We start from the raw sequence: 16,469 nt of genomic DNA on the forward strand, positions 1-16,469 counted from the left end.
GTATGAACCTATGAACCTATGAACCTATAATATAAGGAATGGTTGAAAAACATGATAAATTCCATGCCATACCTCTCAGCTGCTCAGATCAAGATAAAATAATGGGTGGAGCAAAAGACCACAAATACAGATTTTAAATACTGACCTTGATAGCTTAGAAAGTTGCTAAAATAGCAAATCTTGTGTTAGGTTCGATTTTCTGAAGGATATGAAATCGGAAACGAAAAAAGCATGTCATTACATACCAACTTTAAAAACTGCACAACAGAACCCCAATGAACGATGCTTCTTAAAACCAAACTTTTAATGTAACATCACTTGTTAGGCACTAAAAGTAAAACTGCATGTGCTTGTAAGTGCTCAACAACTGCTGGTTGCATTACAGTTTTGTTTTGTTAAAACTATCGTTCATTGCGGTTGAGACAGAAACTACATCAGCAAAACAAAAAAAGTAAATGAATAAATAAAACATAGAAAATAACTCTAGACGCTACAGAAAAAAAAAAAACGCTGAACAGCTGTACATTTATTGCCCGTGCAGAGACAGATGACCGCAAAGATACAGAAAAGCTGGAAGTGGCAGCCAGAATTAAATGTAATAGGAACATAAATCCAAGATGCAGTTAACACTGGGAGCCAAATAAGGACTGGGATTGAAGATATACAGGACGTTTAGAAGAAAAATGACACTGTGGGTGGGAAAGTGAGTGACGTGGTAAAGTGGGTGTTACTTTGGTCAGCTTTAGTTTAGACCCGAATTTTAAACACTGGGATTGTCAACACTTCTTTATTCTCTCCTCTTCCATATTATTGCTGTCTCACTTGGGGAGGAAGGGGTAAGTAATAAGCCGCATGGAACCGCTCTGAGAGCCGCGGGTTAAACAATACTGCTCTACATACAGAGCACCAATAACGCTCTCATTCTGTGATTCAGACATTTTCTTTCGAGCATTTAACCAGTTACACAGGAAGTGACGTCTAGTACTCGTGTGTTTGAGGTGGTGAGCTCTCGTTCAGGGTTCTCTTTTCCTCGCGAATCGCAGAGGAGCGCACAAGGTTCTAGTAGCCGAGTAAGTTATCTTGTTTTTTTACGTTTAAGGAATTGTTTTTTTAGTTACTGCAGGTTAATCATGTCTTAGTGGTGATCTATAGTATTTTTTTTATGTAACAAGTGTGATTGTTCTGTAATGCGATGTAACTATGGGGTTTAATGAGTTTAGTTACGAGGTAGGCCTTCTCACTGTCTAAGTAGATGTACTATGAAATATGTTTTCTTTGCTGATCTTCCTATTCATCTGATTGTATACCACACTATACAGATTTTCGCAAATGTCCAGATTTTATGCCTCCTGTTTTGGTCTGGTTTTCATAAAACCGAGTTCTTTTTCTTTTTGCGAAGTATTGGCAAGTCACTTAAAATTAAAGTCAGAAAATGATAGTTTCAGACTTTATACTCTCCAGAAAATTTATGCTAACGCAAAATCTGTTATTCTATTAACTTTTTAAGTTTCTAAAAGCACCCTTATTTTTTTGGTCTGTATCTTCCCATAATTTATGGCTTTGTCCATATTTTTTTTTTTTTGCTCTGTGGTTGAAGGGTATCTGCCTCATCCTTGCAGAAAGTGTTCCATCGGTATTAATGGACAGATATGAGCAGTTGAAAATGAGTGGTGGTAGTTGTTCTTATAGCGGAGTATTGAAATTCTACTTTTTTCCCCAACTTCTTACTGTGGATTCGTTGTGTTCTGAGAGAACGATTGGAGTAAGTAATTGCAAAAATTGTGGTAGATGCATGGTACAGGTAGCCACTTGTGTAGACTATTTGCAGTAGCATTAAAAAGCATAGGGTTAGTGGTAGGTAGCACATTTTGCTTTATGTAGTCTTCTGAAGACGAGAAAAAGGTACTGAATACCAAACTTTGTGCATACAATCTATTTTTTGTTTGTATATCTATTGCTGGGTATATGTAATGCATGTAGGGTGTGTGTGTGTGCACGCACACTTTGTCTGTTTAGTGAATGTGTGTTAGTATGTATTTCTAACATCTATTCAGTTATTGTATTTTGAAATTCAAATGTGTAATGTACCATTTGCCATGGGGCAAAATTGTCCACCTGGCTAATTATGATTAATAGTTTACCACATCTGAGTACAAAAGTATGTATACCTCAGTGCTGAGTTGCGTGTTGTACACTGATTTGTAAATCTGCTTGAAGGGGGACCTAATAAGAGGAAACACAAGTACCCTGTGCCAAAACAATAAGCAAATGTTTGTATTGTTATATGTAATCGGTTGGGAAGTTTTATATGTATGAAAGGTTTTTTTTATCTAGGCAGTGTTTATAATGAGAATTGTTTCTTGACACATGCAGCTGCTTTAACAGTACAAAACATGATATGCTGATGATGTTAGACTGCTGTTCTAAAGGATTTATCAGGAAGCTAAGTAAAAATGCTTTCAGATCTAGCTAAGTTTTTTATTGCAGTGCTCTTTTGTTTTAAACACTTAGTGTTTATACCCAAGACTGTCCACTGGAATGATTTTGCCTTTTCCTGAATCTGTCTTGAGTTATGTACTTTACTGTATTTCCAGGCATTTTCCTTCCTCTGTGCTATAAGGCAACACATTGGTGTTGCTTCAGTATTTTTCTTTTTCTTGAACAGAGTTTAAGTACCTTACAAGTATGTGTAATAGCAAACCACATCCTCGCTGTTCCACCAGGCCTGCTGTCTGTCATATTTACTAGTGCTTATACTCTTTAATTACATATCTTTTAGTAACCGGTGACTAAGCATTACATTTCTGTAGTGCTCCATCAGAACTGGATTGGAAAGGTAATGTTATCTGCAAAGCTTGTTCTTTCTGCCCACTTAAAACTGCATATTCTTTCTTTGACCAGTTATCTAATATTTCTTATTCTCTCTAACCTTAGCTTGCCGTGACTTGCGCTTCACCTCACATCTTTTGAGGCATGCTGCAAAGTTGTCATGAACGTGAACCTATTTTATTGATTTGGGTGGGGGTCTAATAGACGTTTGACTGATTTTCTTAAAACTTGGGTCTCCATATAAGTGTACTGGCTCACTGGATGTTTTGTGCAGGAATGGGCGTGACCAGAGTGGTTGACAGGACTAACGCCTGTGATGGGGTATGCAAACGAATGATTGGTATGCTATGCAGATTTTTCAGACATCATGCATACATTGACTAGTTTCAGGAGTATTCATTGTGTAAGGAAAGCAAAGGCAAAACGGGAATCACCGGTACTGCCTTGTCACGTCACTTTATCTAGTGTCCATTTCATACAACGGTGTGTATTAATGGGATAGGTAGCACTAAACACGTAAAGCGAGCTAGATATTTTGTGTTCGCTAATAAACATGTGTAATGTGTGTATATGCTAAAATAAAGCAAATGTGTTGTATTTTTAGCACAAGCGTGCAATTAAATACTTTACCATGCACCCTGAAATACTGACATACAGCTTAAAATAATGAATCACAGTGAAAGAACCAATGAGATCCGTGGCCTTTCTGGCAATTTACAATAAGGAAAACAAGTCCTCAAATGAGTCACAAAGTATGAATTTATTCAATCAATGGAATAGAGCTGTGACCTCGGATAAAGCACACCTATCAAATATCACAGTTATATAAATGCCTGCTTAGTACTAACTTTTCTGATGACAGCCATATACTTGCTACTGCATGTCTGGTGAGCCACCACACTACAACACCGCTGAACTTCTTGCTCTGTCAGGGTTTCCCAGTAAACTATTGCAAGTAAGTACTATTAGAGAATCAGTTTAATTGTGCATTTGACGTTTTGTGTGCTGTCTTGCCTGGTGCTCTGAGGACATAATGTCTGCAGCTAGGTTACCACATCACTGTACAGATACAGTGCAAAGCAGTGCTTCCGCTCCACATCCATCAAGTCCCTCTCATGCTTTCTCTCCCCAGTGTATTTCTTTTGGTGATTGTTTTGCGCCCTCTAACATTTCTGTTCTGGTCATTTTCTTCAGTGCTCACCATTTGGAGCTTAAAGTCTTATGTAGTTCTAGTCTTCTGGGCCTCGCATTTTGTAAAAGCAAGGGAGTTAACTACTAATTTGGTGCTGCCATGAAAGCATCGTTCTTTACCATTAAACTTTTTTAGTCAATGGTGAATAAACCTGATAATTATGCAACTTGGATCACCTTTTGTTTTGAAGGACGGGGCTTGCAGGATGAAACTCTACATCTTCTTTTAATTCTAATTTTTGATGTTACATATTTAGGAAACCAAGATGTACGAGTTGATGCGAAGTAAATAAAACCAGTTTTACTTTATTGAGGATTCTCAAACGTAAGTGCGTTTCTTACTACAGTTCTAAGTAAATGGGTCTATTGTCTGCCATGACGGGCACTAATTGGCTGTGCCCTCACAGTGCATTGCTAGTCTGGCTGGATACACGCCCATTTTCAGCAGAGGCCAGAGGAGAAAAGCTCCACTATATACTAGTAAAAACATTCAAACAGGACAATAAAAGAAACAAAAATTATAAGAATGTAAAGAACAAATTCAATGTAGTGTAGTTACACTTACAGTAGCACATTAAGATAGGTAAACAAAGGAGAAATACAGAAGGGATCTGTGATCCCATATTCTTTCATAATAACTATAAGAATCAAAAATATTTACAATATTAAGAATTATGATAGACTATTAGTGTCTGGGCACTAGTTCTAGGAAACAGAAATTGCACAGCAGGGATGATTAATAAGTTTAAAAACAAGGTGAGATGACATGTTGCAGTAATATATCTTATAAAAGGAGAAAGCGACCTTGTAGAGAAAAAAGAAAGTCCATTTGGGAGATAGGCGAGTTACACGGGGTTAGTATTGAGAGAAGAAGGAAAAGTAATGAAGAGAAGTATAAAGAAATAAATAATAGAAAAACACTTCAGTAATGCTTTGTATAGCAGTGCATGATGCTTCATATTCATTGCTTGGGAGTGCTGTCACCCCTCTTCCACCAATGGATATCGCAGACTGTAGTACCTCCCCAATGAGCCATGGTCAGCAACTGTGCAGAAGGTATGATGCTGACAAAGTTGGGAGGCGGGAATAGTGTTTTGCATTTTCAACTGTTGAGGATGGTACCATTGCTTCAAAATAAGGTCTGAAACATTTACAGAATTAAGCAGTGGTATGTTTGTGACCACTGTCTATTCAAGTAAGCATGTGCCTGAATTATTTGTACGTGTGAAGACTAGTTATTTGAATTGTCAGTCTTGTGTACCTCCAGACTGCAGATTTTTTTTGCCATGGTTTGATGTAGGCATATATGGGAAGATTTTAAGTAAACATCACTACCAAATTTTATTTCTGAAGTGATGACCACGGAAGTGTTTCAGAAAGGTCTGAGGCTGAAGAATTTTGAGCTGTGTTCCAGCACAAATCCAAAGCCATACTTTCACAGCTACCTGCTTGCCCATTTCCAAACACCATCTTCACTGTTTGTGACTAGCCAGTTAGTATTGGGAGGGAGATGGGAGCCTTTAAATACACTGTGTAGATGCAAGATAGAGAAAATGGTCCTCAACATGTTTCCAGCTGATTGAGCGTTTATTGGTAATTTGTACATATCGCATGTTTTTTAGAATGTTGGGGGAAACTAGAGAGCCCAGCAAAGTCTAACACAGATGCATAGACTCTGCATGCACACAGCATCTTGTCTTAAGAACTGAGCTAGAGAGCGAAGTACTGTGAATCTGCAGCACTAACTGCTATGCTGTCTTAACTTTTTAGGTATTTTCTAAGTGGTGGTAGCTCATTAGGAGGTGTTATGTTTGATAGCAAGCTTAAGCCAGACACTGTTTATTAGATGATCCATAGCTGTCTGAAACTGTACCTGGTCTGTAGGTCCAGATTTTTCTTGATAGACCAAGCATTGTGATATTGGAGATGTTGCTTGACTTATTGTACTGTTTTTTGCAAAACCTCAGTCTGCATATTAAGGTAGAACAGAGTACCAACGTTTTCAGCTGTATCCCACTATTAGAAGTTAGAGAAGCAAGTGGCTTGTACTCTGGCAGCTCAGTGTAGCTGTGCCTGTTCTCTAATCACTTGGCTTGTTGCATTCCATTCAGCAATTCACTGCTTCATCCCACTTCAGTTTTGGAATATTACTTTTATGGTGGTGTGATTGTCTTCTTGACTTTGAAGTATATGCTTTCAGAAAGCTCTGAAACGAGAAACTGGGAATGTAAATGTTCAGGTAGATGGGTGTTGATTTTTAAGGATCGTTTAAGAAGTTAGTGATTCTGAATAAAGGTTGAGGGCAAGACAACAATTTGCCTGTGCTGTTTATGGCGACTAATATTCCGTTCTGTTTGAAGGACAAAACTTAAACTTGTAGTCATGTTTTTATGGGATACTAGAAGTTGAAAATAAAAACTTAAATGAATTAAGCCGCTTCTGGAACCTAGAGGGGAAAAAGCCCTGAATGTGACTCTGGCAACTGACAGAGCAGCATGGATGGGAGTCTCTGGCTAATGTCTAGTGAAGTTGGCTAATGTCCAGTGAAGTCTGGAAATGTCACTGGAAGAAGTGGTCAGTGGCGTAGCAGCAGGCTTGGCTGAGCTGTAGCAGGGGCATGGTAATATGCTACATTGCACAAGACTGTCTTGCAGCAGACCACATGCCACTAGGGACAGAACAGAGGGCAGATTGAGCAAGACCCAACCCACCCCCTGTGCTGATGTGCAGTGCAGAGCCCTGTTGCTTTCAGCCCATGACTGTCCCCAGCAATTACTGAAATTTTTTTTTTTTGGGGGGGGGGGGGTTAAGGAGAAGCTGGCAGACCTGGTGTGGAAGGGGTACAAGGGCCAGACTGGTAATTGTGATGTGTGGGAGGAAGATCAGAAAAAAGTAATAGAATATCGTATGATGAAAAATGTAAGACTGCTTGTCAAGAACCATCTGATAGTGTGCGATCCCTACAAAACGGTTCTGTGTCTAACCTCCATATGCCTGCCTGACAAAGCACCTCCCACATAAAACTAATGGGCTTCCTCTAGAGTTGAAACATTTGGCAGAATGGGTTCATAGTCTGCAAGTTTGTCATGCAGAGTGCCGTTTCATAATAACCCAAAGTGTAACTGATTTTAAAAAAATTGTGTATGTATTTAAGACTATAGAGTTTTTTCCTACACATTAGCACTACACTAGGCTACAGTGTATGTTTTCGTGCTTTGTTCAGAATCTGCTGAAGTTTTGGCCCTGTTCTGATGAATGTTAGTGGAAATGGCTTCTGTTAATGTAGATGGGCTATACTTTTTTTGTTTTAAATGAATTGTGTGAATTTTTTTTTTTCCATTTTAGTATGGCAGAGTGGGAGACTGTTCCGGCAGTGGCAGAGACACCAGAGATCAAATTGTTTGGGAAATGGAGTACTGATGACGTACAGATTAATGACATCTCCTTGCAGGTATTGTTGCTGTCGTGGTGCGACAGTATATTAACAATAATTTGAATATATTTTATTTTTCTTTACATGTCTGTAGCTGATAAGTTTGAGACTTTTAATCTGATCAGCCTTTCAGGTCATATTTGTAACATCAAGATGTTCTCGTTAACTGATTCAACCCACTTAATGAAAAGTACTTTAAGGTAAAGCTGCTTATATTTTTCTTTGTGTACTAATGACTGCTTCTTTGTTTTGTTTGTAGATAGTTGCAGTTGGCACTGTACTGGCTAGGTAACACCTTCCCACAGTCTGTCAAATGATCTTGCCAACATTGCCAGCTGACTGGGAACTCTGAATATTTTTTATCTTAAGGATGTTTTGCTGTGGTCGTGAACATTTTTCCTTTGTGTGTTGTGGACTTGTATAGAGACAGAAGAGCCGTAGAGGGTTTTTTTTTTTTTTTTTCTGAAAAGGATAGCAAACGTGTCAAATGTTGTGGATAACTCTTCCTTCAGAAACCCTTTGGGTTAGCAGCTTGGTCCGTGGAAGCTGGTTGAGTGCTGCTTATGCCAGCTCACCCGTTCTGGGGATTGGATACTCTGCTTGCTACCAAGGCACCCATAGTGGAGATTTGAGTATGTTTTGCAGGCTACTGTTTGTGGTTTGTTCAGCAGCAGTGAGGTAAGCATAAATAAGCCCCTGTGGGCAGTGATGACTGTTGCAGTACTCACCATGTCCTATTGCAGTACTCGCCATGTCCTAGTCGCAGTTTCCCCTTTGTGATTGGGGGTTGGTATAATAGTTAAGGTGTATACCTCAAAAGCGCATGGTAGGAAATTGATTCTCACTTTTAGAAAGGCCCAGTGGTGTTTAGCCTATTAATCGCCTGTGAACATATTCCTAAAAGTCTTGCTTTTCCCTCCTTTTTTTTTTTTTTTTTTTTTTTTTTGTGATGCCTGCCTCCTGTAGCAGTTTGGGACATGCTCAAATTGAGGTTTCTCCCTTCCTTGGAAATAAAAGGCCTGCGTCTACGTTTATGGCAGGGTTTATCCATATGCACTAGCTGTTACTTTCTCTAGTGGTCTCTTGTTTAAACCACCTTACTTGATGATCATGGTGAAAGGGTGTTCCAGAATAGTAGGCAGCAGCTTTTTGGATGCCATTGTTCCTAATAAAAAAAAAATTAATATTTTAAAGTTTCAGTGAATAGGTTTTTAAACCACATATTTTCTATTACCAAAGCCATTTAAGGCCTACTGACAGCTCATTTTGTAAGGACACTGGCCACACTAGCTGCAGCTTGGTGTACTATGTACTCCTTGCACACAGTCTAGTGGTGGGGTAGGTTTTTAGCAAGACCTTAACTTTTATGGTATTCTCTAACTGCTTTCCTCCTCATGGTTTGGGATCTGTGTATATACTATGATTAACTGCCATAGCAGCAGACTACTGAAGATCACACAGTGGAAGTAGGCGGTAGAGTGCATGGTTGCAGTACAGCTGGGTTTTTTTTTTTCCCATTCCCAGGTGTAGTGTGATCTCAGACTTGTAAGTAGCAGACAGTGTTGGGGGTACACGGTAGCTTACCTTTGCAAAAACAAATTAGATTTTCATCTTTGTTTCGGCAGTTTGGTGTTCTGGCATTTGAGTGTCTGTGCTTGGGAGTGTCTTACATAAACAGTCACTGTTCTGACATGGACCCACTTTGCAGTTCTTTAAGGAGTAGCTTACTACAGATTTCCCTTTTGGGGTCTTGAACCTTTTCTAAAGAAACCTTGTTCAAAATGCTTTTAAAGGCATACTGGTCTGGCACCAGTTTCTGGTTTCATACTGGCCAGAAATTGATTGAATAAGCAGAAATATTTTACTGTTGCAGACATTGACCACTTTGCTACAAGCTTTCTTATGTAACTACACCTTCTCGTTCAAGCAGCATGGTCAAAGGGGTGATTTGTTAAAGCAAAGTGGCCCAGATGACTGCATTCGTGTACTTTTGTTCAGAAAGCCCCACCCTAAAACTGTCTTGGCTATACCTCTCTTGTGGGGTTTACCTTTAGCTGTCATGTCTGGGTTTTTGACAGGAACTGGGTCAGGCTGTGCCTTTGTTTTCCAGTCCATCTCTTGTTCCTAAGGTCAGTCCCAGAATTCTGGTGAGATGTGCCACTGAATGGCTTGGAAGAGAATTTTAATCTGAAGTGAGCCTTCCAGAACCTAAGGAAATCTGATCTTTTTTTTTTTCCTGCTCTGAACATGGTGACTTACAGATGGGTGGGGATTTCTAATGTGAAAAGCTGAGGCATGAGCAAAGGCTACATTTTATACATTTTTAAAAGCTAGCTTGCCAACTGGGGGGGGGGGGGGTTAAAGCGGCCATCTTGGCAATGAGAGAATGCTGCCTCCTTTTTGTAGTTGAGGGTTACTTTACAGCAGCATTCATACCCTTCAGCTGTCCAGATTTGTCTCCTATTTTTGGACTTTTTCTCCTTAAAATTCTTTGAAGTTGAACAGACTTCATACTGTCAAAAAAAATTCATGCTAATACAAAACCTATTTTAACTTAAGTTTGTAAGAACAATATTTAAAAATTGGCCCTCTTTTTGCCCCCCCCCCCACCCACATTTTATGGATTTGTCCATATTTCTTTAAGTGGTTGAGAGGTAGCATTTGATATTAAAGGTCCCCTTCCAGTCTTCTCTCTTATGTTGAAGGTTTGTTACACAAGTTGCTGTTAGTTTTAGCTGCCCACAAGCATTGACTGGTGACAGGAAATGCCTGGCTGTTTGTACTGCATTGTTTTCTGTTCAGTTCGGGGGGGGGGGGTTGCCAGGATAGTGCACTGATTAGTGCTGACCAGTTTCGGGCTCGGCTCTGGTGAAATACACTGCTGTGCATTTGTGTTTGTGAAATATTTTGTAAGTAATGTTAGTTCAGACTAATTACACAGAAAATATGCACACATTCTACATTAGTTTCTAAAGTGGGTCCGTCTTAAGTAAATCTTGACAGATGAGTCTTGAAAAGGATATAGGTTGTGATTTATGTTCTGTGATGCTTTAGCATTTGTCTTTAAGTACATTTTGAGTTGCTTTATGAATTTTGATTTCCTTCATGTCGATGGGCAGAGCTTGCCAAAGAGTAGGTGCCTGAGAGGAGAATGCATGTGCGTGCAGTACTGTGGAGTTTGGCTCTAGGGGTAATGAGGAGTTGTGGTTTTGTGCATAGTCTGTGTTAAAAATTAAAGATGACTCATGTTTGGCTGAGTAAATGTTTGGGAATCCTTAAAGTAGGTTAGCTCTTTGTTTTATGGATAGCCATTTGGCTTTCTCTAGTTCATTGAGACCTCCTAGGTATAAGTCTTTTGAGGAAAAAATGTGTAAAATTGTGTCATTTTCTTGCTGTTATGCAGTTTCTTACCTTAGCAGAACACACAGCAATCTATACGGTAACTTTGTAATACTGCTGCTGCATAATCTGGTGTTCTTGTGCCCCCCCCAAGGAAAAAAAAAAACTGCCACTGAAGTGCAGGAGTTCAGCATGCATCGTCTAGAAAGGATGTACACTACTCTGGATTGCATTGATTGGTAGTTCCTTATCTGAAGAGAGGGTGGTCATAATGTGGAATATTGTACTAAATGCCGCTCAAAATACCATGGCCTAATTCATGACACTGTACTTTAAATTACCTATTGCCTGTAGCAAGTTTTAACTGTTAGAACTTTAGGCCTGCTTAACTAAAAGTGTACTTGTACGAAAACTGGAATATGGTCTCCATTGCTTTGCTTACATGAGTTTGTATATTTAACTTGGGTTAATGGGAGGAGGGGATTGCCACCTGCAGAATTTACTTGCTGGTTCGTTTTGGTTGTTTTTGTAGGAAGGAAGTTATTTTACATTAAGAGGGTTCGCGTTCTGCACTCTTGTGGGAGGAGAGGCTGGACTCTGTCCTTCTGAGCTGGGAATTTCTGGTTAAAGCTTATAGTGCCTGCATATAAACTGCTTCTTACTGAAATTGGTACACCTCGTTTGCTGTAGCATAGACTAGATCCAGGCCTGCTGAATCTAGCTTTGTTTGTATAACTTGAGCACTAATCCAGGCATTCTTTGAAGTATTCAGTTGTATTTATTACTGCTGGTAGTAACTTGATTAAAGTGTAGCTATCATTTCTAAGTCTTTTGGATTAAGCACTTGGGCTTCAGACCAGTTGTTTTACATTAGGAAGGTTTGTGGCCTGCACTGTGGTGGCAGGACAGGTAGCTTACATCCTTCTAAGTTGGGAACTGCTGATTGAGAGCTCAGTGTCTGTTATTCTAAAAGTGTATTAGTTCTGGTTTAAGCACTTGGGCTTCAGGCCAGTTATTTTACGTTAAGAAGGATTGCGGTCTGCACTTTTGTGGGAGGAGAGGCTGGACTCTGCCCTTCTGAGCAGGGAATTTCTGGTTGGAGGCTTATAGTGCCTGCATATAAACTGTTTCTTACTGAAATTGGTACACCTTGTTTGCTGTAGCATAGACTAGATCCAGGCCTGCTGAATCTAACTTTATTTGTAAGCTTGTTGTTTATTTCCCTGAAACGCTAATTCCACCTAAAACGCGGCCTTTTAGCACTTCTGTGGATCCCTAGTGATATCTGCATTGTTTACTGTACTTATTTCCTTGTTTCACTTGAAAGAAAGTTACTGTTTGTCGTTTTTGCATTTAAGTTACCTGTAACACATTGCATTTAAGTTACCTGGCACTTGCTCACTAAAGCAATTATATAAGTCAGCTCTAAAAAATTAAAAGCACTACACCCTCACAAACTCCCCTTGAGTACCTTGTTCCCCATTGGCCCTTTTTTTCAATTATAAAGGAATTCCCAATACTATTTTAGCATGTCCAAAGGTCAGTTGTCAATCTCCTCTCCAGTCCAGCTGGTGAATCTGGGAATCTTGAGGCAATGTTACAACTGCCTCATGTACACAGACAACCCTCTCCTCCTCCCAACAAATTCCAACACATGTGAGAGATGCAACCATATAGCCAAACTGGAGGCTAAGCTCTCTCAACTCAGTACTGGCGTAACCAGTCAGGAGGAGAAGGAAACCACACTCACTACAATTCCAGTCTCACATAGACCTACCACGACAACAAACCAAACACATAAACACACAAAAACATACTCGGAGGCTCTAAATAAAAATCTGCCTAAGCAGCAGAGACCTCCAAAGCAGACACCCAAGCAACCGCTACCCCAAAACAAAACACGTGCAACACATAGCTCACAAAGCCAGTGTGCCGAACAGTCACAGCCCTTAAGGCTAAACAACACACCTGATACACTTGGAATAGGTGACTCTGTCGTCAGGCACACTGACGTCCCGCTCACCAGGCTGAACAAGGAGAAGGTCACGGTGAGCTGCCTGTCGGGCGCTAGGATCCGCCACATAACACAAGCACTCAGATCACTCCAAGGCAAGTACAAATATGACTCTGTCATTGTCCATGCTGGTGTGAATGACCTGAGACGTACCTCCCTGGACTACATGAAAAGAGACATAGAGGAGCTCTCTGAGCATGTAGCCCAGGCCGGTATGACCCTGACCTTGAGTAGCATCTTACCCTCACCAAGAATGATGCCACAATATGAAGACAAGATGATCAATTTCAAAAATTGGCTTAAGTGTTGGTGTCATTCAAAGGGGATCCAATGCCTGTCAGCCTGGGATGACATGCTCGACGAGCCACGATGCTTCACTAGGGACGGCTTGCACCTGTCACCCCTGGGCTTTCGGATATTGGCAAAGGCTCTTGCTACCCCCATAGTGCCTTTTTTAGGCAAGGCTCAAAAGACAAACACACCTCCATAGGTATCACAAGGGATAAGAAACTGAGTAATGCTACTCAACGCCAGAAGTCTAAACCTCAAGATGCACGCACTCGAAACTCTCCTTAGCATGGAGAACATCGATATCTGTGCAGTAACATAAACCTGGTTCAAGGCTCCCGAGAGCACCCCAGCACTACCAGGTTATACCTCATACCATGCTTTTCGGCCCCAAAACTTGGACCGAACCACAAAAGGAGGGGGAGTATTAGTCAAAGATACCCACACCTCCAGGTTGGTGGCACAGCACGAAGCATCTGAGACTATCCATGTGCAACTAACTGTGGGTAAAACTGCCTTCCAGTTTATAGCCTGCTACAGACCACCCTCCCAAACACAGGAACCCCACTTGGCCTTCCTGAGAATACTGGAAAATATGAAGGTCTCTCCAAACACCATTATATTGGGCGACTTCAACTACCCAAACATAGACTGGGAGCATTACTCTAGCTCCAACACCCTAGCCCAAAGGTTCCTAGAATTTATAAACTCAAATGCTATGGAACAACTTGTTACCACTCCCACAAGAGGGGAAAACACACTGGACCTGATCATCACCAACATGGGGACACTATGCTTCAGACCAGAAAGTGTATCCCTCACTGGTAAGATCAGAAAGTGTATCCCTCACTGGTAAGATCAGACCATAAACTAATCTCACTGGATATTCACATCCCGACCCCACCCCCTGCCCAGAAAACCACAGTGAAAAACTTCTCTAAAGCAAATTTCACATGCCTCAAAACCGAGGCGAAATCCTTCAAAGCCCCCGGGCCTGTGAAAAATACGGCCCAGACCGCAGAATCCTTTATAAACGCATTCTATGAACACCTTCAGGAATGCATGGATCATGCAATCCCAAATAAAACCAAGACCCAATCCTCCAAAGGCAGACGTCCTGTCTGGTGGACCCCAGCCATAAACAAACTATACAATAGAAGGAGGAAGCTAGTACATGATAGAGCAAAATCCCAAAAAGGGAAGGCATCTCTGATCAGTATTAGCAAAAAACTACGGGCGCTCATAAAATTGTCTAAGGCCAGCTTTGAGAGAAAAATTGCACAGGACAATAAGGATAATCACAAGGCTTTCTTTAGTTATGTTACGAACCTGGGTGGGAATTCCCTCAGAATTAGTCCAAAATGACAAAAAATACACCGAGCCCACAGACATTGCCAACATCCTAGCTGACAGGTTCAGTGCAAACTTCTCCTCCCTCTCCCCACCAAAAGGGCAAATATCTATCCCAACAGAGTGCTGCCCCCCTGACATCTCAGATGCTCAGGTAAGAGCCGCCCTCTCCAAAGCAAAAAACATAGCATCAATGGGACCAGATGGTGTCCCGGGCTGCATCCTACATGAACTCCAAGAAGAGCTAAACCCAAACATAAAACTACTGTTCAATCTTAGCCTTACTACAGGATATGTACCCAAAGAGTGGCCCCTCCACAAAGGTGGTGCCTCAACGGATCCTGGAAACTATCGCCCCATAAGCCTGACTAGCTTGGTCTGCAAAGCTATGGAAAGGATCATCATGGACCTCATAAATAAAGATATTGGGGACCTACAGACACTGGATCCTACCCAGTTTGGCTTTAAGGGCAGATCCTGCCTCTTAAACCTGGTCGATTTCTTTGAAACAGTCACCAAGGCCATTGACGAGGGGAAGGTGGTCCACACAGCCTACCTGGACCTCACAAAAGCCTTCGATACAATACCCCACTCGGGCATTATAGATAAGCTCACCAGCTTAAATATAAACCCCTATGTCACTAGATGGGTTGCAAACTGGCTCAAGGACAGAACCCACATGGTTAGAATTGCTGGAGCCATGTCAGACTCCAAACCAGTTACAAATGGCGTCCCACAAGGCTCAATCCTGGGACCTCTCTTGTTCGGTATATATTTCTCGGCGGTACAGGCCAACACGGAAGGACTGTGGCTGACCAAGTTCGCAGATGACTGCAAACTGGGTGCCATAATCAACTCTCCAGCCGACACAAGCATCCTCCAAAAGGCCCTCATAGAAACAGACAACTGGTGCCAGAGCCATGGCCTCAAGCTAAACGCCAAAAAGTGTATAGTCATCCCCTTTGGCAAAAACAAAGTGCCCACAAATTACCACATAGGTGGTAATCCATTAAGTACAGAAGAAGTCATTAGGGACCTGGGGACCCAAGTTGATAGCAATCTCTCATTTGACAACCACGTGGCCAAAGTGGTTAGAAAAACATTTTATATAGCCCACCTAATCATGAAGGGATTCGCATCTAGATCAGGGGAGGTCATCGTACCTCTTTACTCATCCCTCATCAGGCCCATAATTGAGTACAATGCTCCTTTTGGGATGTACCTTACCAGACACCTGCAGCAACTGGAAAGACCCCAAAAGTACCTCACCAAGAGGATCAAAGGGCTCAAACAGATGCCATATGCTGCCCGGTTAAGGAAACTCCAGCTCTACTCAGTGGCATACCGCCTGCTCAGAGGCAATCTGTGCCTGACTTATAAAGCCATGTCCAACCCGGAATTAATGGACATGCTGCACCTCAGAAAATCAAATCCCATAGAGCTACGCGCTCGAGAGACTTGAACCTCAGCACTGAAATAAATAGGACATGCTGGAGGGACAGATTCATAACCCAGAGGCTCCCTTCACTCTGGAATAAAATCCCAGTCCAGGTTAGGCAGAGTCCCACATTGACTCTCTTCAAGAGGAATCTTGATGAGTGGATGGGAGATCGTAGGTTTACCCCGGCTATCACTTCTGTGTCACTGTTAGACAGAGGCACAGTATACTAACCTCAAAAAAATGCATAGCAAAATTAATTTAAAATGTGTGGCGAAAGCCAAACACACTCTGGCTAGGCTTATAAATGCCCTAGGGCAGATAGCCTAGTATGAACCTAAGGACCTAAGGAATAAAATAAACACAGCAGTGGCCACCTACTCAAAGTAAAAACTGCCAACGTTTGATTGGTGCCCGAAGATGCACTTGTGTCTTGAACCACAAAGACGTCATCAGATTCCTTAAAGGGAAGGAGGCAACAAACTTGTTCACATGCTGTGAAAATGTAGTACTGGTCCAATAATGACTAGTGTTGCAGGATGTTAACCTGAAATACTCTAACCTGTGCTACTTTCAAGAATAAAACT

At 41.3% G+C, this 16,469-nt stretch overlaps 1 protein-coding gene across 1 annotated transcript in view; it reads left to right on the forward strand.

Moving 5' to 3' along the window:
* The first annotated feature begins 920 nt into the window (after window positions 1-920).
* The window catches only part of RPS5 (ribosomal protein S5), a 367,355-nt gene continuing 351,806 nt past the window's right edge, over window positions 921-16,469 (forward strand). The window contains exons 1-2 of the mRNA XM_044084344.1: window positions 921-1,070; window positions 7,366-7,471. Of these exons, the coding sequence (XP_043940279.1) occupies window positions 7,367-7,471 (105 nt within the window). The 5' untranslated portion in view covers window positions 921-1,070; window position 7,366. The remainder of the gene's footprint in view (window positions 1,071-7,365; window positions 7,472-16,469) is intronic.

The sequence above is a fragment of the Protopterus annectens genome, chromosome 9.part0 (assembly GCF_019279795.1).
Source record: "Protopterus annectens isolate FY-2018-M chromosome 9.part0, PAN1.0, whole genome shotgun sequence".
NCBI lineage: Eukaryota > Metazoa > Chordata > Ceratodontiformes > Protopteridae > Protopterus > Protopterus annectens.